General features: G+C 42.6%; 1 protein-coding gene across 4 annotated transcripts in view; it reads right to left on the bottom strand.

The window, feature by feature from the left end:
- UBE2K (ubiquitin conjugating enzyme E2 K) overlaps positions 1-25,309 on the bottom strand; it is a 63,637-nt gene that overhangs the window by 34,274 nt on the left and 4,054 nt on the right. For 2 of the 4 annotated variants that reach the window (XM_081092918.1, XM_081092920.1), the window contains exon 2: positions 845-938. The exons of the other annotated variants lie outside the window; for them this stretch is intronic. In XM_081092918.1, the coding sequence (XP_080949044.1) occupies positions 845-938 (94 nt within the window). The remainder of the gene's footprint in view (positions 1-844; positions 939-25,309) is intronic. 4 annotated transcript variants of the gene reach the window in all.

A 25,309-nucleotide genomic window follows, 5' to 3' on the forward strand; every position in this document is an offset into this window, starting at 1 on the left:
GTTTCTTCATCTATGAAACAGTGACAACTGTACTTACCTCATAAGATTTGTTGTAAAAACTGAATGAAAAAAAGACATGTAAAACTCTAACAAGTAAAAACTCAGTTAGTGTTAATACTACAAATAGTTATATGATTTCTATTAAATATTTGAAAGCCTATTATATGCAAGAACCTTGGTTATGCTACATGACCCAAATTTATATTCATTACTGAAGATGTGCCTAATGAAGAAATAAAAAGCTATAAAGCTTTTTTCTGTATCTTATCACCCAATTTCATGGTCTAATGTAGCTAGAGACTTAGTCTGTGAACATAAAATTCAGCAAAGCTGCCTCTTTTCTTTTTTATATATCTTGAAACAATCACGCAAAGCTTTCCTGAATAAAAAAATCAAGTATTTGTAATACAGCCTATAAGAAGACATATGAGTGAATGAAATGCTAAGTGACAAACAGTGGAGAGGAATTTAAAAAATATGTAAGTATTTTTTCAGTCAGAAATTTAAGGCAAGGCTTATTATAGATACCATATGAAAGGGTAACTGAAAGTCTATAGTCCATGTAATTTAGAGGCTTAACTTATACTATTAAATTCTAATCTATATAACCTGTAACTAGACTCTACTGAATCTATTTTGGGAAAATAAAAAAATTAGCTAAAATTCGGTAAGAAAAATAAGTCCAGATAAGTATCTATTTTTATTATTTAAAAATTGCTGTATATCCTAAGCCAAGTGAAATTACCTTCCATTTAATTTATAATATATGCTTAAGTTATTCTGATTTAATGTTTCAGACAAGTTCTAATACGCACAATATTTTGATACAGAAAAAAGTACTTGCCTTCATATGGTGTGTCTGGAGGTCCTGCTATTTCTCCTCTTAATTCTGTAAAATTCTCATCTACAAGATCTACTTTAATTTGATTTTTGCTCGTCTTAAAAATAAACAGAAAATAAATGTTAGTTATATCAGCAAGAAAAAAACCTATTATAAAGTATTATCTATAAAAATTTTGAAACCCCCTCTTTCATTAGCTTGGTTATCTGCTCTAGTAAAAATAATAGTCTGTGTTTTCCTAGGACTTAACTAGCCAGTTTTAAGAATATTTAAAACAAAAAAACTAAATATTTTTCACTTCAATGTTTTCAATGAAATAAAACTACTTTGAACAATAGTACAATGGCTATTGACTTTATAGGAATGTTCAGAGAAAAACAGCAGACATTTATATTTGCCAACTTCATGTATGTTAGGTACAAAGTGATAAATCTATTCATTTGTAGACTACACTGAGCTACTATACCCCCAGATTACATGGGCTCTATCCATATAAATAGAAAAATCGGTGTCAATAAAAGCCATTTAGGCTATAAGCTCTCACTTGAACTAGGCACTACTCTAGATATCTAAAATATCTAAATATCTGAAATATTACACCATCCACCCAGATGGTAAACTGAAATATTATGGTAAAAGCTCTAAGCAGCTAATTAACTTCCCTTCCCTTTCCATAAAAATTCCTGAAGCCTAATTGCCTCCCTAGAATTGTCTAATGCCTTCTTCAATTTGTTTTTCTGCTTAGTTTACTTCAATGGCAACAGCCTACTTTTTTTTTTTTTTTTTTAAGATATAATAGCAAGTTTAATGAAATCAGATTTGTATGAAAGCAAAACATTCTTCTTGGCTCCTAGCTCTCTGCTTCTCTGGCCAGCCTATCTGCCCTCAAAGCCACACCCAGTCTCTCTCTTGCTCTCTTCAGTCTCAGAGTCTATCTCTGGGTATCTCCACGGGTAACTGGTTGCCTGCAGAGAAGTTGTAGGCCACAGAGACCTGCTCCTGGGTGCCTACTTTTAAAACAGATTTTTATTTTAAATTTGCATACCATCTATCTATGCTGCATATTACACTACTTCTCAAAGTACTTTATTATCAATAGTATCACTTAAATCTCTCAATCTGTTATCAGAGCTGATCAATGGTGATTCAGAAAACCTTACAGTGGGATTCACATTAATGCTCACAAGTATCTGTCTGCAAATGGGTTCTCCATTTATATTTTCTGACCTATACTAGCATCTTACTGGTCTATACTTTTAATAGTTTATCCTCCCCTTTTCTCAACTTTTAAAAATATAAAGCCTTAATATACAAGTTATGTTTTCATTTTTTTGGTTAGGATTTCATATTTTTACCTAAGTAACACAGTATTATCTACTCTTATGAAAGTAAGCCTGGCAAGATTTCAAGAATAAATTTTTGCTTTTGAACCTACCTTCTTCTTAGTCTTGTTTCCTCTCCCCACCCCAATAGAAGATACTATTTTTACTCTTTTTCTATACTAAACTATTTTAGTACAGAATGTTAAGTACAGAAAAAAACAATTTAAAACCTAAATTTTAAAAGTTTCATGACTCCTAATTAATTTTATCTTTTAATAAGAGCATAAGATAAAAAACATTATGCATTTCAAAATTAAACATCCTAATTAGTACTGGTTTGTTTACTATCATTTTTTATACTTGAGATTAAAGTATTTCATATATTTCTGAAGATAATTTTATCCCCAAATTAAAATTAATTATAGCCTGGCCAGCATGGCTCAGCGGTTGAGCATTGACCTATGAACCAGGAGGTTGCGGTTCAATTCCCGGCCAAGGCACATGCCCAGGTTTTGGGCTTGATCCCCAGTGTGGGGTGTGCAGGAGGCAGCTGATCAACGATTCTCTCTTATCACTGATGTTTCTATCTCTCTCTCTCTCTCTCCCTCTCTGAAATCAATTAAAAAAAAAATTAAAATTAATTATAAATATGCATAATGAGAAATATCTTTCTGTGCTCTAAAAAAATCATTATCACCCTGGTATTTGTAGTAGAGGATTAAGTGTACAGTTTTAGCAATTATAAAGTATTTTGTCCAGTATGCACAGCCATTAATGTTAAAATAAAAACCTAAGGCATTAGACTTTCACAGACCAATTTAAGGAGCCACAAGTATAACTACAGATTTCCATTTCTCTCCTAAGACTTCTAAGTAAAACAAGAGTAATCAGATCTTGCAAATCATCAATGCTTTCAAAGTTTCTACTGCTTCCCACAATATACCTTTACCAAAAAGAAGTAAATAACCAAAAATGTGAGGATACTAAAGGATAGGATTAAAGTCTCGAGAAAGGGAGGAGAAGGTAACAAATTAGAAAATCTGCCTTCTAGATTGCCCCCAATTGTCTTGGTTAGTAAAATGGTAAACCAACATTATTAATTTTTATACCCCGTCTTTTTGTCCTCACTACCCTCAAATTATAATCGAGAAAAATGGGTTTTTCACTCTATGAAAAATTTACTAGATTAGCTCAAGAAAATACAACCACCATGATGAAATCTATTATAAAGAAGCATTCTATATGATCTAGAATAGGGTCTTTATTTGCCGAGAAAATGGAGAATTAAAGACAAAGATTTTTCAGCTTAATTTTTCCATTATACAATTATCCTTTATTACCTCCACAGTTTAATTCAAACATCCAATTATTCCACAATCCAGAACTCCAATTCCGTGCCCCCACAAACTAATTAAAATTCCACTTAAGACTGAGCTATAAGGAAGACATGGAAAATGGCAAAAGATGACAAATAGTATTAGAAATGGCATGACTTTTGGGGTCAGATAGATGTGAGCTGAATCCTACTTATGCCAATTACTTGTGGTATTAATTCAGGTAAGTCACTTAACTTCTCTCAATTTTATTACTGTAAAATGAGAATACATCTCTCAGAATTACATATATGAGAATATCCTGGATAGAAGTAGGGGATGTTGTTCCTCTAACAACATTACAAAAACCCTTGCTTTCAAAGCCTTCTTTTATAAAATGTATTCACAGTTCTGTTTCAGTCTAATATGAAAGTAATTTCTAAAAATAAACAACAGGCTCCCTTTCCTTCATTCACTAAAGATGAGCACCTGTTACGTGCAGGCACAGGAAACAGTGCAGCAGTGAGGCAACCACAAGTTAAGACTTTCTAGATGGTACGACTTTATTAGAGGGAAACAGGCAGGCTGGCAGTGCGCTACAAATAGTGTCCCTTTAGGTAAGCTGCTGTTCCTTGGGTCTTCCCAGCATGATCAGAGTCAGGTGTCTTTAAGGGTCCGAAGCAGGGCAGGGACACTGTCAGTTCTGCACCTTACAAAGTTCACTCTGAGGCTGGAAGAGAGGTCTGTCTGATGGAGCAGGACGACCCTACCCCACCGTTTGCCTACTATTCCACTCTGTCTTTCTGAGACAGTCTCTATGGTGAGGCCCAGAGTTCTTTCTGGAGGATCCTGCAGCCTCACTCTTCTACTTTACCATTAGCCACTTCCTTCCTCTTTTCCTTTGCACCCCAATTCATTCCCTTTTACTGGCTCTAGCAAAAGTATACTTTTAAAAGATCAAGTTTGAATTGAAGGCAGAAAGCACATTCTGCCTAACCTGGCTGAAAGCCGTATGCCCCTGGGGACATGGGAGCCAACATCAGAAGGCAGTCCATCCTCCTTTTCGGAGAACTGCCTATCATTATGGAAAGATTAACAACCTAGTCCCAGAGTCACCCACCCTATGCCACTCAACCCAGCCCACACTGCCTGTAACCTATAACTATTATACCTTGCCTACTTTCCCATGCTCCTAATTGTTACTTTCCAATGTAATCTTTGTCCTTCTACACAATATAAGCAGCTGGTTTATGGGGAGGGGTAGAGCAGATTTTTGTGTATGACCAGCTGCTCTCCCATACTGCTGGCATTATTGGAATAAACACTCATATATGAAAATTTAAAAAAAAACAACACACAAAAAACAGAATGTTATTCATTTTAATGACTGTAACGACCAGGGAGGCTAAATAAGTCTTTTGGATGAAAACTCAAAGAATTGTTTGGTATCAATGCACTACTTTTTTTGAGAGGACAGCTGCAAAGTTGCTTTTCTATAATTTCTTCTCCCAACTCATCTAAACACGAAATGGGACCACTGGTAGTCCTGATTTTTATAATTTTCCCTTGTGGCTCCAATGCATTTCTAACATATAATAGGAAAAGAAATGAACAGAAGCTATACAGCTCCTAGTAAACATTTTTTAAATAAACTATTTTATTAAGGTATACATAATGTACGCAAAATAGCACGGTGACAGGGCAGGAGGTCATTAGTCATTGCAGCTGGTCCTGATGTCTGCCATGGCATTGCTCCACCTGGTTTTGCTGCTTTTCTGGGCCTGGAGCTGAAACACAGCTGAAGCCTACATGTCATCTCCAGGGGTTAATACTTAAGGGAGTGGTCCTGCAAGGGCCTGTTGCTAGGTACAGGGCTCTCTGCCCTGGTGACCCTCTGCATTTGGCCCTTCGTTCCTGCCCTGCTTATGCCTGTGAGAAATGCTCACCTCTCCGAATGCAAATAACAGACTCAGAGACAGAGTATGGTGAAAACAAATCTTTTAATACCTTCTCGAGAGCTGGTGTCTGGTTGTACAGGCACATATGTAGTATCGATCACAGGCTTATCCAGCCCCTCCTCCAGTTCCCACAGGCTAAGTACTATGGGTCACCGGTTTCCTCATACATCGCTTCCTTGTACATCACCTAGGTCTTGTCTCCCATTGGGCCATTTTAAAAAATTGGACTGAGGCCTTTCCTAGTTGTCTCCACCTCCCCGTCTAGTTGAGACAGGAGTCTGGGGGTTTCCATCATGATGCTGGCTCATGTCCACAGTTCTTCGTTCTTACATCCTCTTCCCTCCTCCCTACATTCTGTTTGCCCTGGGAAAATTCAGTGACCGGTTCCATTAAAAGTTGACTGTGTTGAAGGTGGATCACAGAGGCTTATTTCCTACAATGCCGAACTGCCTACTACAACTGGAAGTAAAACTTACAGGATTTAGTTATTACATACTAAAAGTGTATGATAAGGAGAAACAAGGATCACTCTTATAGTTTTGGTTTTCAACTGGGTGGATGATAGTATAATAAACTAAGGTAAGGAAATAAGAAATTGAAGAGTCAGAGTTTGGGAAAAAGGGAAAAATCAAATTCAATTTTAGATATGATGAAAAGAAGTATGAAATCTATAAAATCTCCAAGGGCCAAGTAGACTGTTGAAAACACAGATCTAAAGCTCAGGCATGGGTCTGTAGCAAAGATATGATGAGCAAAACAAACAAAAAAAATCAAGAGTCTGTTACCACTGGTACAAAAGGAAGAAAAATGTTTCAGGGACAGAGTAGCTAGCTAATGTTGCTGAGAAGTTAACAACGATAATAGCAGTTCATACTTACATAGCACTTTATAAGCAGTGCTCAAACTGATTTAAATGTAATAACCCACTTAATCCTTGTACAATCTTACGTGTTTACCAACCAGTAAACAGAGATACAAAGAGGTCTACACAGATATTAGTGAAGCAAGGTTTCAAAAATGACTCACAAGCCCTAGCCTATTTGCTCAGTGGTTAGCCCACGGACTGAAGAGTCTCGGGTTCGATTCTGGTCAAGGCCACATACCTCGGTTGCAGGCTTGATCCCTGGTCCCAGTCAGGGTGTATGTGGGAGGCAACCAATCTATGTCTCTCGCTCACACTGATGTTTCTCTCTCTGTCTCTCTCTCCCTTCCACTCCTTCTAAAAATCAATGGGAAAAATATCCTTGGATGAGGATTAATAACAAAAAAACAGACTCACAAGTCAACCTATTTCACTGACTCTAAAATACCGTAAATTATAGGATGCCCTGATACATGCCACTAAAAAAAACACCACCACTCACATTATTACACAATATTTTATCATTTAGAACTGCTACTTTACAATTAAAGAGACTTTAGATTTTACATACATTACACATAGACTGCATTAAGAAAAAAATAAGCAAAATAGTTATTTTGTTCATACACACAAAATACTTCCACAAGCGTACATAAGAAACTGACAAGAGCCTAGCCGGTTTGGCTCAGTGGATAGAGCGTCAGCCTGCAAACTGAAAGGTCCTAGGTTCAATACTGGTCAAGGGCACATGCCCAGGTTGTGGGCTCGATCCCCAGTGGAAGACTTGCAGGAGGCAGCCGATCCATAATTCTCTCTCATCATGGATGTTTCTATCTCTCTCTCCCTCTTCCTTCTTCTCTGAAATCAATAAAAATATATTTAAATAAATAAAGAAAGAAACTGGCAAGACTGGTTCCCTTAGGGTAGGAAAACTAAGAACTATGGATCTAGGGTAGATGGAGAACATGGTACTGTCTGAAAATGATTTCATAGACATGTAACTTTTGCTGCAAAAAACTTTATAAAGGCTGATGAAATGAGCAACAGAGAGGTCCTTGCAAAGTGACAGAAAAAAAGGTAAAAGCATCCACCATAATTGGGTATTCCATGAAAGGTGAGGGAATGGACACCATGATGAAAGATAACTCTTCCAAATTTTGGCTATGAAAGAAATGTGAGAAATAGGACAGTAGTTAGAGAAAAAAAGGGCAGTTCTATGGGAGAGGGAGAGGTTAAAAATAAGAACAGCACAGATAATGTAATGAACAAGATAGAAAGGGTGAAGTCTAAATGAGAATAAATGACTGGCCTTAAAGAAGAGAACAAAACACTTAATCTACATCAAGAAAGGAGAAAAAGATATTCATAGGTCAACATAGCTGTATAGGTTTCTTGCTTTTCTATCCTTGATGAAGAACTCCTACCTTTTTCCTACCCTACTAGTGTGAGCTACTAAATCTTCAGGAATCAAGTCTTAACTGTGACCCCTGCCACAATCATCTTTTAAGTATACATATTGGGAGAGATTATTTATGAACAGGATCTAAATTTAATTCAGAACCTAGCACACTGTATGAACTATATACTTTTCAGAACTGGCTTACATCCAACTTGTAAAAAATATACATGCTCAGCCCAGTCAGTGTGGCTCAGTGGTTGAGGGCAAACCTATGAACCAAGAGGTCATGGCTCAATTACCAGTCAGGGCACAGCCAAACCAGCTAAGACAAGCCCTAGCTGGTTTGGCTCAATGGATAGAGCGTCAGCCTGTGGACTGAAAGGTTCCAGGTTCGATTCTGGTCAAGGGCACATGCCTGGGATGCAGGCTCAATCCCCAGTAGGGGGCGTGCAGCAGGCAGCCAATCAATGATTCTCTCTCATCATTGATGTTTCTATCCCTCTCCCTTCCTCTCTAAAATCAATAAAAATATATTTAAATATATATATACATGGCCTGAAGAGAAATGTGCCTGATTTAAGATTTTCTAATGTTCACAATTACATCAGTTATACATACAGCAACAATGACACTCATAGCCCACATTTGTACATTACTTCACCTCATCTTTTATGAGAGCAATCACCTTCCCTTTTCCATTTTTTTTGGTTGAAGTTCAGTCCCACTTCTGATGGGGCCATTATAAAGCTACTGAAATCAAGATGCCTGACTTCAGCTTGGAAATTTAGATACACAGAACAATGGACCAAAATAGGGAGCGCAGATACAGGCCCAGACTTACATAATCTACAGGCCCAGACTTACATAATCAACTGACCTTTGACAAAGGAGTAATTTGATGGGGGGAAAAGAATAGCATTTTCAACAAATGGTGCTAGAACAACTGAACAAAGTAATCTTACATTATATTTAACTTTTTAAACTGGAAAATAATTTTTCAATTTATCTTTATTGTTGGAAGTATTTCAGATATCCCCCTTTCCCTTCGCCCCCACTGACCCCCTTCACCTTCACCCCCTCCCTAAAATGGCAAAATTCTTTCTTTCTTTTTTTTAAAAAAAATATTTTATTGATTTTTTACAGAGAGGAAGGGAGAGGGATAGAGAGTTAGAAACATCGATGAGAGAGAAACATCAATCAGTTGCCTCCTGCACACTCCCCACTGGGGATGTGCCCGCAACCAAGGTACATGCCCTTGACCGGAATTGAACCTGGGACCCTTGATTCCGCAGGCCGATGCTCTATCCCAGGGTTGGGCAAACTTTTTGACTCGAGGGCCACAATGCGTTCTTAAACTGGACCAGTGAGCCGGAACAAAAGCATGGATGGAGTGTTTGTGTGAACTAATATAAATTCAAAGTAAACATCATTACATAAAAGGGTATGGTCTTTTTTTTTTTAGTTTTATTCATTCCAAATGGGCCGGATCCGGCGGGCCGTAGTTTGCCCACGGCTGCTCTATCCACTGAGGCAAACCGGTTAGGGCCAAAATTCTTTCTTTTTAAAAAAATATTTTTATTGATTTCAGAGAGGAAGGGAGAGGGAAAGAGAGATAGAAACATTGACGATGAGTGAGAACCACTGATTGGCTGCCTCCTGCATGCCCCACACTGGGGATTGAGCCCACAACAGGGGCATATCCCCTGACCAGGAATTGAACCAGGACCTACCTCCTGGTTCTTAGGTCAATGCTCAACCACTGAGCCCACCAGGTTAAGCTGGCAAAATTCTTAATACCCAACACTGGTAAGGTCAAAGTGATACCAATAAAGCTCATAAGCCCTTTTTTTAAAGGTAATAATGCAAAAAATATTAACACCATAAAAATTTTCATACTCTTTAAACCAGTAGTCCCACTCCCAGAAACTACGTTATAAACTCATTTCACCATCCCTCCTCCACGTCCATCAGCCAATCAGGAGTGAGTATGCAAATTAACCAAAGATGGTGGGTTAATTTGCATACACAGGCGCAGAGCGGGAGAGCCGGAGGAGAGTGGAGCAGCTTGGGGAAATAGCTTCCCAAGCCGCCAGACGGAGAGCAGAAAGGAAGAGCTGGCGGATTGGAGGACTTGGCAGAGTGGGAGGCCATGGGACGGAGACAAAGCAGGAAGGGAAAACCAAGATCGCAGGGAGCACCAGGAATTCTGGGAATAGTTTTGGTGGCAGCCCCAGGAACAGAAGCAGAAGCCCAGAGCGCAGGGAGCACCAGGAATGCTGGGAATCATAATTCTGATGGCAGATGGATCTCCTGGACACTAGAGCAAAGTGAGCCTGGAGCAAGTTACTGTTGTGGTGGGGGATGGAGGGAAAGCAAAGGTGAGAGACATAAGTAAAATCAGAGTGTCTAGGAAAAATTAAAGGGAAGATATCCTAAAACTTCCAGGAAATCTCCACCAATGAAGCAAAGGAAAAAAAATGCCTCTAACATTCTGTGAGCAACAAACCAAACTGAGTTGGGGTCTCAGGCAATCTGCTCATATGATTGCAAAGACAGACAGAAACTCCCGGATTGGAGAGGGCTCTCCTGAGGGCTCCCAGATTGGAGAGGGTGCAGGTCGGGCTGAGGGACCCCCACAACCCCCAGTGCATAAATGTCATGCACCGGGCCTCTAGTTACATATGATGAAAAACAAGAATCTAAGTATCCAACAACTGGGGGATATCAACAAGAATTATGGTACAATTTAAGGGGACACAAACAAAGATAAATGGAGTAAACTTATGGTTTCCCATCCAGCATGTAAACACTTGGAAGCTGTCACTCCCACCCCACAGAAGAAAAAAAATGAACAAATTGAAAATCAGTAACTCTTCTTAGATATAATTGAAGTCACAGGGCAAATTGCTGCTGTCAAAATTGGAGACAGGTAGGCAGAAAAAGAGACTCAAACCTTACCAGAACAAAAGCTTGCAAGCCTCTCTGCACGAACCATTCATTACCTGGCTAGGTAAATCTAAACTGTAATTGATAAATTACAGTTGCTGGAGGCTCAGAAAGGATGAATCTGAGAGTAAAAAAAAATCCCATGGGCCTGCAGGTGAATTTTTACCTCCAGGATTCCTATAAGGTTTTCACAGCTAAGATCAGAGAAAAATGCCCTAATTCTTCTGGCTAGGAAAGGGGGAAACTCACTATTTTGAAATAAGCCCAGAATAGTATGTTCTTAACAAAGCCTACCCCCAAGAGAAACTATCTCACCAGAGCCTAACCAATTGGGGTTTTAACAGATCTAAGCAACCCATACTCAATTCTAGCCACCCCTAGTCTTCCACTCTCATCTAAGAGGGGAGGGGACTGAGAAACACTTGAAGATTACAGCTTAGAGGCACAGGCTCACTAAAAGACTGACACCCAATTACAGGACTATAGATTGATTCCCTTACCCCAAAGTCTTACCATTAGGGCTCCAGTATACCAGGAGACCACAATTCAAAAACCTGCATATCTCAGACCTTATTTAAGATATTTCTAGGGAACCCCAAAGAGGAGCCCTAGCTGGTGTAGCTCAGTGGACAGTGTGTCAGCCTGCGGACTGAAGGGTCCCAATTCTGATTCCAGTCAAGGGCACATGCCCAAGTTGCAGGCTCGATCCCCAGTAGGGGCGTGCAGGAGGCAGCCAATCAATGATTCTCTCTTACCATTCTTGTTTCTATCTCTCTCCCTCTCCCTTCCTCTCTGAATCAATAAAAATATATTTCTTAAAAAGTCAACAGAGGAGACAAAAACAAGAACATAGGAGATTTTAGCCTCTGACACCTATACCTACAGCAAAATGCAGCCAATTCCCTAGACAGATAAACATAAAATTATCTCACTGAAGGCCTATTTACACCTTAGTTTCTTTTACCCAGTACATCATGTCTGGCTTTCAAAAAAATTACAAAGCATACTAAAAAATAACACAAAAAAACAAAGACTTGGGCTCAGATATGGTAAAAATGCTGAAATCAGACTGGAAATTTAAAACTATAACTAATATGCTAAGTACTCTACTGGAAAAAGTTAATAACAATGTCCAAAACAGATGGGTAATGCAAGCAGTGATGGAAGTTATAAGAAAGAATATAAAAAGTAAATGCTAGAAATAAAAAACACTGTAACAGAAATGAAAATTGCCTTTGGTGTGCTCATTAGTAGGTGAACACAAAGAAAGAATCATTGAGTCAGAAGCAGTGTCAATAGAAACTTCCAAAATGAAAATGCAAAGGAAGAACAAATGAAAAAGAACAGAACATCCAAAAGGTGTAATATACAAGTAAAGGGAATACCTGATGGAGAAAAAAAAGGAAAAGAAATATTTGAAGCAATAATGACTAAGAATTTTCATAATTAGTAATAGACAACAGATCCAGGAAACTCCAAAAGTACAAATCAGGATAAATCCTCAAAAATCTATACCTAGGGACATCATAGTCAAATTGAAGAAAATTAAAAAACCAAGATAAAATCTTGAAAGAAGACAGAGGAAAAGAACATTTTACATATAGAGGTGCAAAGATAAGAATTATGCCCAGCCCTAACCAGTTTGGCTCAGTGAATAGAGAGTCGGCTTGAGGACTGAAGGGTCCCAGGTTCGATTCCGGTCAAGGGCATGTACCTCGGTTGCGGGCATATCCCCAGTAGGGGGTGTGCAGGAGGCAACTAATTGATGTTTCTCTCTCATCGATGTTTCTAACTCTCTATCCCTCTCTCATCCTCTCTGTAAAAAATCAATAAAAAATATATATATATTTTAAAAGAATTGTGCCCAGCTGGCGTGGCTCAGTGGTTGAGCATCAACGAATGAACCAGGAGATCACGGTTCGATTCCCGGTCAGGCACATGCCTGAGTGTGGGCTCAATTTCCCATGCAGGAGGCAGCCAATCAATGATTCTCTCTCATCATTGATGTTTCTAACTCTCTCCTCCTTCCTCTCTGAAATCAATAAAAATACATATATTTTTAAAAAGATAAGAATTGCATTGGACTTCTCTTCAGAAAATATGGAAACAAGATGAGAATAGAGAAGAATTTAGTGTTGAAAGAGGCTGGCCACGGGGGCTCAGTGGTTGTGTGTTGACCTATGAACCAGGAGGTCACAGTTCAATTCCTGATCAGGACACATGCCCGGGTTGTGGGCTTGATCCCCAGTACGGGGCGTGCAGGAGGCAGCCAATCAATGTTCTCATCACTGATGTTTCTATCTCTCTCCCCCTCTCCCTTCCTCTCTCTGAAATCAATAAAAACATATTTATATAATGAAAAGACAACCTAATGGGAGAAGATATTCACCAATGACACATCCAATAACGAAGGGGTTAATAACTGAAATGTAACTAATACAACATAACACCCCCCAAATAAAACAAACAAATAAACAAAACACAAACATACAATTCGATTAATAAATGGGCAGAGGACCTGAACTGACATTTCTTCAAAAAGAAAATACAGTGGTCAACAGACATATAAAAAGATGCTCAATGCCACTAAGCATCAGAGAAATGCAAATTAAAACCACAATGAGATATTATTACCTCACACCTGCCAAAATGGCTATCACCCTATATAATACAAGAAAACATGCAGCCCTAACCAGTTTGGCTCAGCAGGTAGAGCGTCGGCCTGGGGACTCAAGAGTCCCAGGTTCAATTCCAGTCAAAGGCATGTACCTTGGTTGCGGGCACATACCCAGAAAGGGGGGTGTAAGAGGCAGCTGATGGATGTTTCTAACTCTCTATCCCTCTCCCCTCCTCTCTGTAAAAAATCAATAAAATATATTTTTTAAAAAGCAGAAACATGCAAATTAATTGTCCCTCCGTTATGCTCAAGCCACGCCCACAAGCTAATCAGGAGTGAGTATGCAAATTAATCCAACCAAGATGGCAGTGGCCACGAAGCTGGAGTGAGCAGGAGCGAGCAGGAGGCTTGGATTGCCCCTGGCGATGGAGGAAGCCAAGCTTCCCATCTGCCCTGGCCGGCCTTGTCTCTGCTCAAGGCTACAAAGTTCCAATTATAGAAGATAAATAAATCCCAGAAAAAAATAAGAAAAAAGAAAAAAAGGAGAGACTAGGAGCTTGGGTTGCTGGGGGGGTTGGCCAGCCTGAAAACGGCCCTCAGCCCCTCACCCAGGATTGCTTAGGCACCCCAGCGGGACCACCACCCTGATCTGGGACACCCTCCAGGGCAAACCAGCTGGCCCCCACCTGTGCACCAGGCCTCTATTCTTCTATCTAATAAAAGAGAAACATGGTAATTAGCGTACGACCGCTACCCTTCCCATTGGCTAATCAGTACGATATGCAAATTAACTGCCAACCAAGATGGCAGCCGGCAGCCAGGCAGCTGACGCGAACAGGGAGGCTTGCTTGCTTCAGTGAAGGAGGAAGCCAAGCTTCCCTGCCTGCCTTGCCCGCCTCTCAGCTGCACTCTAAGCAACATTGTAACAAATATAGAAGCTCAACAAAACCCCAGAAACCTGCTTTAGTCGGCCCGGGCTTCAGCCAGCAGGGTCGCAACATTGTTTCAAATACAGAAGGTAAACAAAGGCCAGAAACCTGCTTTCAGCAGCGGAGGCTTAAGAGCTGGAGCCAAGCCTGAGAGCTAAAGCTGGCCCAGAATAAAAAAGAAAAAAAAAGAAAAAAAGGAGCGGTTGGAAACTTCAGTCACCCACCAGCCTGAAAATGGCCCTCAGCCCCTCACCCAGACTGGCCAGCCACCCCAGTGGGGACCCCCACCCTGAAGGGTGTGTGACCAGCTGCAAACAGACATCATCCCCTCACCCAGGCTGGCTAGGCACCCCAGTGGAGACCCCCACCCTGATCCAGGACACCCTTCAGGGCAAACCAACCGGCCCCCACCTGTGCACCAGGCCTCTGTCCTATATAGTAAAAGGGCAATATGCCTCCCGGCACCGGGATCAGTGTGACAGGGGGCAGCGCCCAAACCCCGATTGCCCTGCGGCTCTGTGTGTGACGGGGGGGGGGGGGGGGGGTGCCCACAACCTCCCTATCCGCCCTGCTCTGTTCGTTACAGGGGAAGGCGCCCCAAACCCCTGATCAGCCCTGCTCTGTGCCTGATAGGGGGGAGCTCCCCAAACCCCTGATTGCCCTGCGGCTCTGTGTGTGACAGGCTGCGGTGCCCCAACCCCCTGATCGGCCCTGCTCTGTGTGTGACAGGGTGCGGCGCCCCAACACCCCCCCACACACACACACACGGGCCCTTCTCTGTGTGTGACGGGGTAGAGCCATAACCTCCCCATCGGCCCTGCCCTGAGTGTGACAGTGGCGGCGCCCCAACCCCCTGATCCGCCCTGCTCTGTGTGTGATAGGGGGCAGTGCCCCAACTCCCCTATCGGCCCTACTCTGTGAGTGACAGGGGGGAACTCCCCAACCCCGATCGACCCTGCTCTGTGCGTGACAGGGTACAGAGCCCCAACCCCCCTGATGGGCCCTGCTCTGTGAGTGACAGGGGATGGCGCCGCAACCTCCCCATCGACCCTGCCTTGAGTGTGACAGGGGGCGGTGCCCCAACCCCCCAATCGGCCCTACCCTGAGAGTGACTGAGGGTGGCATCACAACCTCCTGATCCGCCCTGCTCTGTGCATGACAGGGGGTGGTGCCCCAACTCCCCAATCAGCCCTGCTCTGAGCCCGACCAGGGGCTGCACCTAGGAATTGGTCCTGCCCTCTGCCACCCGGGAGCAGGCCTAAGCCAGCAGGTCATTATCTCCCGAGGGGTCCCAGACTGCGAGAGGGCACAGGCCGGGCTGAGGGACCCACCCCCCCCCCCCCACCGAGTGCACAAATTTTTGTGCACCGGGCCTCTAGTCCTATATAATAAAAGGGTAATATGCAAAATGACCCTAACAGCAGAATGAATGGGAATGACTGGTCACTATGATACACACTGACCACCAGGGGGCAGACGCTCAATGCAGGAGCTGCCCCCTGGTGGTCAGTGTGCTCCCACAGGGGGAGCTCTGCTCAGCCACAAGCCAAGCTGACGGCTGCCAGCACAGTGGTGGTGGCAGGAGCCTCTCCCGCCTCATTAGCAGAGCTAAGGATGTCCGACTGCAGCTTAGGCCTGCTCCTCGCTGGCAAGCGGACATCCCCCAAGGGCTCCTGGGCTGCCAGAGGGATGTCTGACTGCCCGCTTAGGCCCGTTCCCCCCCAGGGAGTGGGCCTAAGCCAGCAGGTGGACATCCCCCGAAGGGTCGCAGACTGCGAGAGGGCACAGGCCGGGCTGAGCTCCCCCCCACCCCGTGCACAAATTTTTGTGCACCGGGCCTTTAGTACTATATAATAAAAGGCAAATATGCAAATTGTCCCCTCAGGTATTCGACCAACCAAGAGTTCAACAGCTCACTATGACATGCACTGACCACCAAGGGGTGGTATGGAACGAAGGAAGGCCCCAGCCAGCAGCCAGGGGAAGGAAGGCCCCAATTGGGCTGGAGGGAGTCAATGGAGGTGGGGGGTAAGGGGGACATATGCAATACTTTCAACAATAAAGAATGATTTTAAAAATAAAATAAAGGCTGAATGAAAAAAATAGTAAATAAAATTACTAGGTTATCGTATTTTAACTCTTCATACTTTTATGACCAAAGTAATTTCTAGAAAGGTGGTCGTAAATTATTATAGCGCTGGCCCTTCATGAGGTAGCCCATTTAATCATATTCTCATCATTAGTACAGTCTTTAAAAACACACACAAATAGAAAAATCAACTATCTATCTTTTCAGTGAGACTAGCCTATGTCTGTTCCAAGCAGCATTGCTGGAGAAAAACCCACATAACCATTCATTAATTGGTTTCTTGTTCAAGTGAAGACCATACACAAATGGAATTTAACATGGCCCTGTGTCTGTTCCTATTAAAGAATGATCCTTCCTCTATGCCAGGGATACCACCCCTCTGTTCTTCTCAAGGACTTTGCACCTTCAATTACTCCTGCTCTATCATAATTTCTCTCATCCACCAATATACAAACATACACTATTATCTACCAGAAAAAATTTCTCAAGATCACTGCGGCCATATTCTTCTCCAGCTCACCTTCTTCTCTGCTCTCCTATCAAAGCAAACATCTTTTTAAAAGTTGATGATGTAACACTCATCAGGTAGCTCAGTTGGCTGCAGTGTCATCCCAGACACCAAAAGGTTTCAGGTTCAATTCCCAGTGAGGTCATATACCTAGATTTGTGGGTTTGATCTCCAGTAAGGAGGCAACCAACCAGTATCTCCACCCCCCTCTCTAAAAATCAATAAAAACATATCCTCAGGTGAGGACTTTTTAAAAATTGATAACGTGTTAGAGTTGTACACTTGAAATATGTATGGTTTGATTAACTCATGTTACCACCAATAAACTCAATTTTAAAATGTTTATTAAAAACAGAATTGCTCTAGCCAGTTTGGCTAAGTGGACAGAGCGTTGGCCTGCGAACTGAAGGGTCCCAGGTTTGATTCCAGTCAAGGGCACATGCCCAGGTTGCAGGCTCCATCCCCGGTAGTGGGCATGCAGGAGGCAGCTAATCAATGATTCTCTCTCAAAAATTGGTTTCTATCTCTCTCTCTCTCTCTCTCTCTCTCCCTTCCTCCCTGAAATCAATAAAAATATATTTCAAAAAACACACAGAGTTGACCACTGTCAGTTCCTTACCTACTTCCTCTTAACCCACTCTAATGATATTCATCTCAGAAATAAGCATCATGATCTATCTAGTTGCTTAAGAGAAAACTCTAGGTGTTTTCCCAGCTTCTTCATTTTTCCTCTGTAGCACCAGCAAGCTCTGGTGACTCCATGTACCTTTAAAACATTTCCCAAGTACTTCTACTTCTCTTCAGCTCCCTATTCAACCCTAAACCCAAGATTACAATCATCTCTTGCCTGGCCTCCCAAGAAAGACTCCCCAAGATATCTTTCTGAGTTCATTCCTACTCCCCACTCTCCCACTATACATGGCAAGTTGCCTACCCAATTTCCTTTCTCCTTCTTTCTTACTAATGGAACCCTGATTTAATTGGGGATCAATGTAATCAGCTAAAAGAACATTTCCTAGCCTCTCTTAAACCAAGAAGAGGTTATGACACAGACCTGGATAAAAAATAAAAACAAAAAGAGGTCACTGAATGGGGTTTCTCAGAAAGCTCTTTAAAGGGAGCAAACTCAGCTGGCATGCACCTTATGCCTTTCCTTTCTGAAATTCAGACGTGTTGTCTGGACTGCTGACAGTCATTTTGAGAATTTAAGGACAAGGGTCAAACTCCTAAGAACGGTAAATTGAAAGTTAGAATAGTCTACTAACACTATAAAGCCCTTAACCAAGTAATTCAGAGATACTTCCCTCCAGACTTTTGTTTAAACCACTACTATTTTTTTTTTACAGCCAGCCAAACTTAACCCCTAACTCTTAAATCCTTTTTCCTTACATTTTCAGTTTCTATTCATTGTTCCCACAGCAGCCAAAGTGATCTTTTAAAAAACAATTTTTGTCCTTTGCTTTAAATATTCAAATGGCTTCCAGTCATTTAAAACCCAAATTTCTTCCTTTGGGCTTAGAAAATTTTATGTGATCTGGCTTCCGCTTATATCACCTTGCACCATTCTCCTCCCTTACTCCAGCCACAATAACCTCCTTTTGTTGATTAAACACAGCAAATTCTTTCTGACTTTAGGACCTTTACATTAACTGTTTCCTCTGACGTGGAATAATGATCTCTAGAGGCATGGCTTTATAATTCAGATCTTAATCTAAGACTGAAATCTCAGAAAAGGCCTTTTAATTTCATCTATACAATATTACTATATTTCTCAGCGTTGCATTTATCACATACTTGTCTGTCTTCTCTTGCCCCACTCATCACTACAGCTCCATGCATCCCTAGGGTGCAATTACAGATAATTTTTTTCTTTAATATAGTTCCATACTTTCCAAAATTCAATAATGAGCAAATGCTTATTTTTATATTCACAGAATTACTATTTATTTAACAGGAAAAAGCAATTAGATGGCCCTTCAGTCTTGACTGTATAATAGTTATAAGCTTTCTATATGTATATTAGAGTTGATATCCTAATATATGACAAAGTTAATTCCACAATTTATCTTCCCAAGTGTCAGTTTAAGGGTCATTCCCAAGGAACTTTTTCCGAGGTTAGGTTTCCCCACCCCAACAGTTCTTATTTAAACTCAACCAACACACATATAATTAACTAGAGGCCCAGTGCACGAATTCGTATGGGGGGGGGGGTCGGTCCCTCAGCCCAGCCTGCACCCTCTCCAATGTGGGACCCCTCAGGGGATGTCTGACTGCCGTTTTAGTCCCAATCCGGGACCTCTGGCTCCTAACCGCTCGCCTCTTTGCCTGCCTGATAGACCCTAACCACCTCTGCCTGCCAGCTTGATGCCCCTAACTGCCCTCCCCTGCTGGCCTGATCACCCCTAAAAGCCACCACCCTGCTGTATGGGTCCTAGGTGTGGTTATCTAGCTCCCTCCTCCCTCCTGTCAGAGTCTGGGGATGCAGAGTCAAGTCCCCATCCACCCACGTGCACTTCAAAATCACGCGAGACCCAGACTCGGCCGGCCCCACCCGTCAAGCCCTGCTGACGCATCACGACCCTGGCCGGTGCCAGGACCCTGGCCAGCGCCAGGTGGGGACGCAGCCTCCTGCTGATCAGTTGTTACAGCATGAGGGTGGGACGACAATTTGCACATTATACGCCTTTTATTATAATAGACTAGTGGCCCAGTGCACCAAATTCGTGCATGGGGTAGGAGGAGGTTCCTCAGCCTGGCCTGCACCCTCTCCAATCTGGGATCCCTCTCGCAATCCAGAACCACTGGCTCCTAAGCGCTCACCTGTCTACCTGCCTGATGCCTCTAACTGCTCCCTTGCTGGCCTGATAGCCCTAACTATTCCCTTCTGGCCTGATCCCCCTAAGTGGCTATCTACACTCCTGGCCTAAACCCCCTGCCTATGTGCTCTACCTTCCTCTCCATGCCTTCAGACCCCAGCACAAGAGTGCTGAGAGCTCTCCGCCGAGGCCCCGCCCCCATCCTGACGCCCCCCCCTCCCCCCAGTCTGGGCCACCGCGGCCCATCCTGACGCCCCGCTCTGGGCCAGGCAGCGCCGCGGGACTGCACATGCTTCAGCTGGGGGGCCACCCCCGGCAGCAGCCTCACATCCTGGTGGTGCAAGTCCCCGCCCCCCCGGTTCCTGTGTGCACACACCTTTGACTAGTCGTGGCTTGGACACCATTAGGACCAATTAGCATATTCCCTCTTTATTATATAGGATTAGTATCTCACTGCCTTATCAAACCATAACTTACTCCACAATAGCATGGGCCATGTCTATCTTATTAACACAGGTAGCATTCAATAAATATTTGTTGAATAAAGAAAAATGTAAAATTAAAGAGTTAAACCCAGAAATACAGATGTCATCATAAACAGGTTGGGGCAAAAGTAGGTTTACTTTTGTGAGTACAAAAAAGTTTATTCTTGTACTACTTTCAGAGTGAACAACTGTAAACCTACTCTTGCCCCACCCTGTATAATACTAAATAGATGCTCCTGAGGTCTTCAAAAGGGAAAATACAAAATAAAGGGAGGGGTTGGGGGTAGGTATTTCCCAATTTTTGGCTTGGACATTATATCACTCCTATGCAGAACCTGACTACATTATCAGTACTTACATTTAGAACAGAAACCCAACTTTACTAAGAGGCCACATTTATCAACATAGTCAACTCTCCTTCCTAGTCCCAAAGGCAGGATAAAAGGCATTACTTTCATAGTGGTTGGGGATGACCACCCAGGAGCTTAAGAAAATCCTTAAAATCATTCAGGAAAACAAGTGCCTCTGACTTGCCAAGCAATGTGCTAAGCAATGAAGAATCAAAAATCAGTAGGTCTCTGCCCTCAATGACTCACACTCACAGTTCCTATGGGCAGATGCAGATAAAGCATCTAAGTAAACACCTAAGGATATAATTAAAGTATGACCAAGCCCACAGATATAAAAAAATTGTCTGACATATATAACCACCTAAAAATCTCATCCAAACACCCAATGACTTAGTAATACCACTCTCAAATATACACCCAAAATCTTGCATGTGTGCACCAGCAAGAAAATGAAAATAACTGAATAGACAAGATGCATAAACTGCAGTATCCTATATAATAAAAGGGTAATATGGAAATTGACCCTAACAGCAGAATGACTGGGAATGACTGGTCACTATGACACACACTGACCACCAAGGGGCAGACACTCAATGCAGGAGCTGCCCCCTGGTGGTCAGTGCGCTCCCACAGGGGGAGCTCTGCTCAGCCACAAGCCAGGCTGATGGCTGCCAGCACAGTGGTGATGGCAGGAGCCTCTCCCGCCTCCTCAGCAGTGCTAAGGATGTCCGACTGCAGCTTAGGCCTGCTCCTCGCTGGCAAGTGGACATCCCCCAAGGGCTCCTGGGGTGCCAGAGGGATGTCTGAATGCCCGCTTAGGCCCGATCCCCCCCAGGGAGCAGGCCTAAGCCAGCAGGTGGACATCCCCCGAGGGGTTCCAGACTGCAAGAGGGCACAGGCTGGGCTGAGGGACCCCCCTAGTGCACAAATTTTTGTGCACCGGGCCTCTAGTTTTTAAATAAAGGAACTACTACCGAATGACATATAAGAAAAATGAAGCACAGCATGGCCTGTGTGGCTTACTCGTTAAATGCTGACCTATAAACTAGGAGGTCACAGTTCAATTTCCGGTCAGGGCACATGCCCAGGTTGCTGGCTCGATACCCAGTGTATGACATGCAGAAGGCAGCCAATCAATGATTCTCTCTCATCATTGATGTTTCTATCTCCTCTCTCTCCCTTCTTCTCTGAGATCAATAAGAATAAATTTAAAAAAGAAAAAGAAAAATGAAGCACAAAATGTTTTATCACTGAAAACCAATAGTATTAGACAATCCACAATTTGATGTGCCAGTTCCAAATAGGATGGGTCACAAGAAACAAAGAAACCTCAAAGCAAAGCACCCACGGTCACCTGAGAAAAAAGGCTACATATACTAGCCATGCATTTATAATTACTAGGAAAATTCATAAACACACAAAGGCTGAAAATAATTAACAGAATGACAGGCTCTAACCACTGAGGACACTGTCCAGGGCAAGGCATCTTTTTTTAAATAGGTAAAAGTTAGAACTACAAGCCATCTATAGAATGAATTAAAAAACTGTGACATAAAATACTATATAGTTTAGCCGAAACCGGTTTGGCTCAGTGGATAGAGCGTCGGCCTGCGGACTGAAGAAGGGTCTCAGGTTAGATTCCGGTCAGGGGCATGTACCTGGGTTGCGGGCATGTCCCCAGTGGGGGATGTGCAGGAGGCAGCTTATCGATGTTTCTCTCTCATCGATCTTTCTAACTCTCTCTCTCCCTTCCTCTCTGTAAAAAATCAATAAAATATATTTAAAAAAATATTTTTTAAAAAAATACTATATAGTTTAAATTGAAGAACTGAAGCAATATGCATTGTCACAGAAAAAAACCCTCAAAAAATACAATGCTAGGAAGAAATGTTGCAGGATGTAGAATATTATAATAATCATCCATTAAGTGGTTTTTAAGTTTTAAAACACTAAGAAGTGTTTTTACACTAAAAAATACTGTTTACCAATAGTAAAAACAAAATACAAATAGTAAGGATATACACCAACTTCACATAGTGGTTACTCCATCATAGTGGAGACTGGAAGAGGAAAAAGGTTACAAGATGAGCTTCATCTGTATGGTATGTTTTATTGGGGGAGGGGGCTCAGTCCAGTTTGAATGATGGTTAAATTTGTTAAATCTGGATCATGGCTATAAAGGTGTTCATATATTATTTTCAAAACTTAAGTGTAAAATATTTCACATTTCTAAAAACCATCTTTAAAAATAATGGGCAGGAAATAAGTAGATATGACTGTACACTATTGTTTCCATCATAGTCAGTAAATGTTTTGGAGTCAGAGACCTTATTTCAAAAACCTTGTACCACCAAGTTACTGAAATCTGAGAAAGTTAATTTCTTCAGAACTGCAACTTTCTAATCTGTAAAACAACAACAATCTTACAAGGCTGCCATATATATAAAATGTTAGATAACAGGCATTCAACTATAGGTAGTTATTTCAACTATAGGTAGTAACAGTAAGGAATTAAAGGGAGGATAAAGTACATAGATTTTATTTTATTTTTTAGAACATAGGTTTTAAATGAAGTTCTCTTACATTTTCAGAATTATATAACACCATGAATGTCAGATAAATGTGACCACCACTTTCTAGTTTTCAACACCCAATTTTAAAATAGGAATTTACAAAGGTATTCAAACTTACTTTACACAGCATAGGATTAGATCTCGATTCCTTGGCCCAGTCCCCATTGACCAGAGCCACGTCAAGAAATCCAAGGGTGGCCCTGACCGGTTTGGCTCAGTGAATAGAGCATCGGCCTGTGGACTGAAGGGTCCCAGGTTCGATTCCAGTCAAGGACATGTACCTTGGTTGCGGGCACATCCCCAGTAGAGGGTGTGCAGGAGGCAGCTGATCGATGTTTCTCTCTCATCGATGTTTCTAACTCTCTATCTCTCTCCCTTCCTCTCTGTAAAAAATCAATAAAATATATTTAAAAAAAAAAAAAGGTAAATAGTTCTAGGCAAATTTAAATTCTCATACCAAGAGAGAAAAGCAAAATACACTTAAATACAATATCCAATACTCAACTGTCACTTGTTGTACTTAAAAGTTTTATTGGCATTCAGTTTTTACAGTATTGATATATAAAAAACCCTAATATGCAAACAGACCGAACGGCAGAACAACTGAACAACCAGTCGTTATGATGTGTGCTGACAACCGGGGGTGAACACGAAACATGGCGGGCGTCACCCACAGTAGGATGGTGGAGCAGGTGAGTGGGGTTGCCAGACCAAGGCAGGGTGCCGGTCACTGTCATCTAGGCGAGCCTCTGGTGGTTACCAAAAATTCTCTGCTCCTGCGCACTGCGGTCCCACCTGGTGCTCACACCTGCTGCCAGCGCCGGCCCCACTCCCACCCACTGCTGGTGCCGGAGCCACTGCTCGCACCCATTGCCGGCGCCCGGCAACCGGCCCTGATCGCCCCTCGGCTTCTCCACCTCCCCCTGCTCCTGAGGGGTAACTGGGGCAGCAGGTGCCACTTGCTCCTGCTGCTGGCACCAGCCCTGCTTGCACCCACTGCTAGCGCTGGCCCTAATCACTCTGCACTGTCAGCAGGTGCGAGCGGGGCTGGCGCCATCAGTGTGTGGGAGCAGCAGAGGCAGGAACGGGGCTGCCAGCAGACTGGGGACCGGGGACCAAGGCGGGAGGGGCCAGGTGGGGGCACGGAGGATGGGCCAAAACCCACCCCTGTACCCACAGCAGCCTCACAGCCCACAGTTCCTTTCAGGTGCACGAATTTGTGCACTAGGCCCCTAGTACATATATAAAAGTCTAAGCAACGGGCCGAACATTCGACCAGCAGCTATGACGCACAATGACCACCAGGGGGGCAGATGCTCAACACAGGAGCTGCCGAGCTACAGTGACTTGGCAGCTGCGGTTTTCGGATGAGGCACCCGGAACCAGAGAGGAGGGAGGCCTATTCTGCAGCTTGTCACCTGAGAACCACCCTCTCACAATCCGGGACCCCTAGGGATGTTGGAGAGCCGGTTTCAGCCCAATCCCCACAGGCCAGGCTGAGGGACCCCACCAATGCATGAATCCGTGCACCAGGCCTCTAGTTTACTTATAAGTTACATATTCCTGTAATTTCTTTGGGACTGCCTTCTGAAATTTGAAGTCAGTTTTAACTTTCCTTTGAAACCTAGCTCAAGAACCTCTCTTCATATGCATACCCTCAGAACTCCCTATCTCCCAATCAGGTAAGTCTTTTGGGGCTGTGGTCAATATGTTCAATAACTGCTGATAATATTTATGAAGAAATAAGTATAGTCTATACAGAGGGGTGATATACTAGGGGACCCCAGTATCTAAATCTATGCCTGATGGATAGAGATGAAAGTCTTTATAATAGTAAAGTAAAACAAGAAATGCACCCCAGTCAACATTACTTGGACATGCTTTAAATTTTTCATTTTTTTACCCAATCTATAAGCTTCCCTTGTTCAACCCACACCCAGAACCCCAAAAGACGCACTATTTAAATAAGTTATTAAAAACAAAGATACCAAGCTTCCATATTGTGTCCCCGCATGTGTATGATTATTCTGAGCTGGTCTGCCCAAGACTCCCCGAGTGCCAAGCCTAGTCCCCTGTGCAGCCCACTTCCTCTACAAGATGAAAGAAACTCGTGATCCAAGAGAAACTGGCCAAACTGTAGGCACAAGTGCACATTGGTGAGAAAGGAACTTGTCGTAGAAGATAGTTCACAGAACAGCCACAGCAGATGATAAAAAACTTCAGTTCTCATTAAAGAAGATAAGGTAAACAATTTACTCTGGTAAATATGTTCACAAACCAAGGAACAGTGAGCCACTTTAA

This window comes from Myotis nattereri (assembly GCF_964212035.1).
Source record: "Myotis nattereri genome assembly, chromosome: 1".
Taxonomy (NCBI): Eukaryota; Metazoa; Chordata; class Mammalia; order Chiroptera; family Vespertilionidae; genus Myotis; species Myotis nattereri.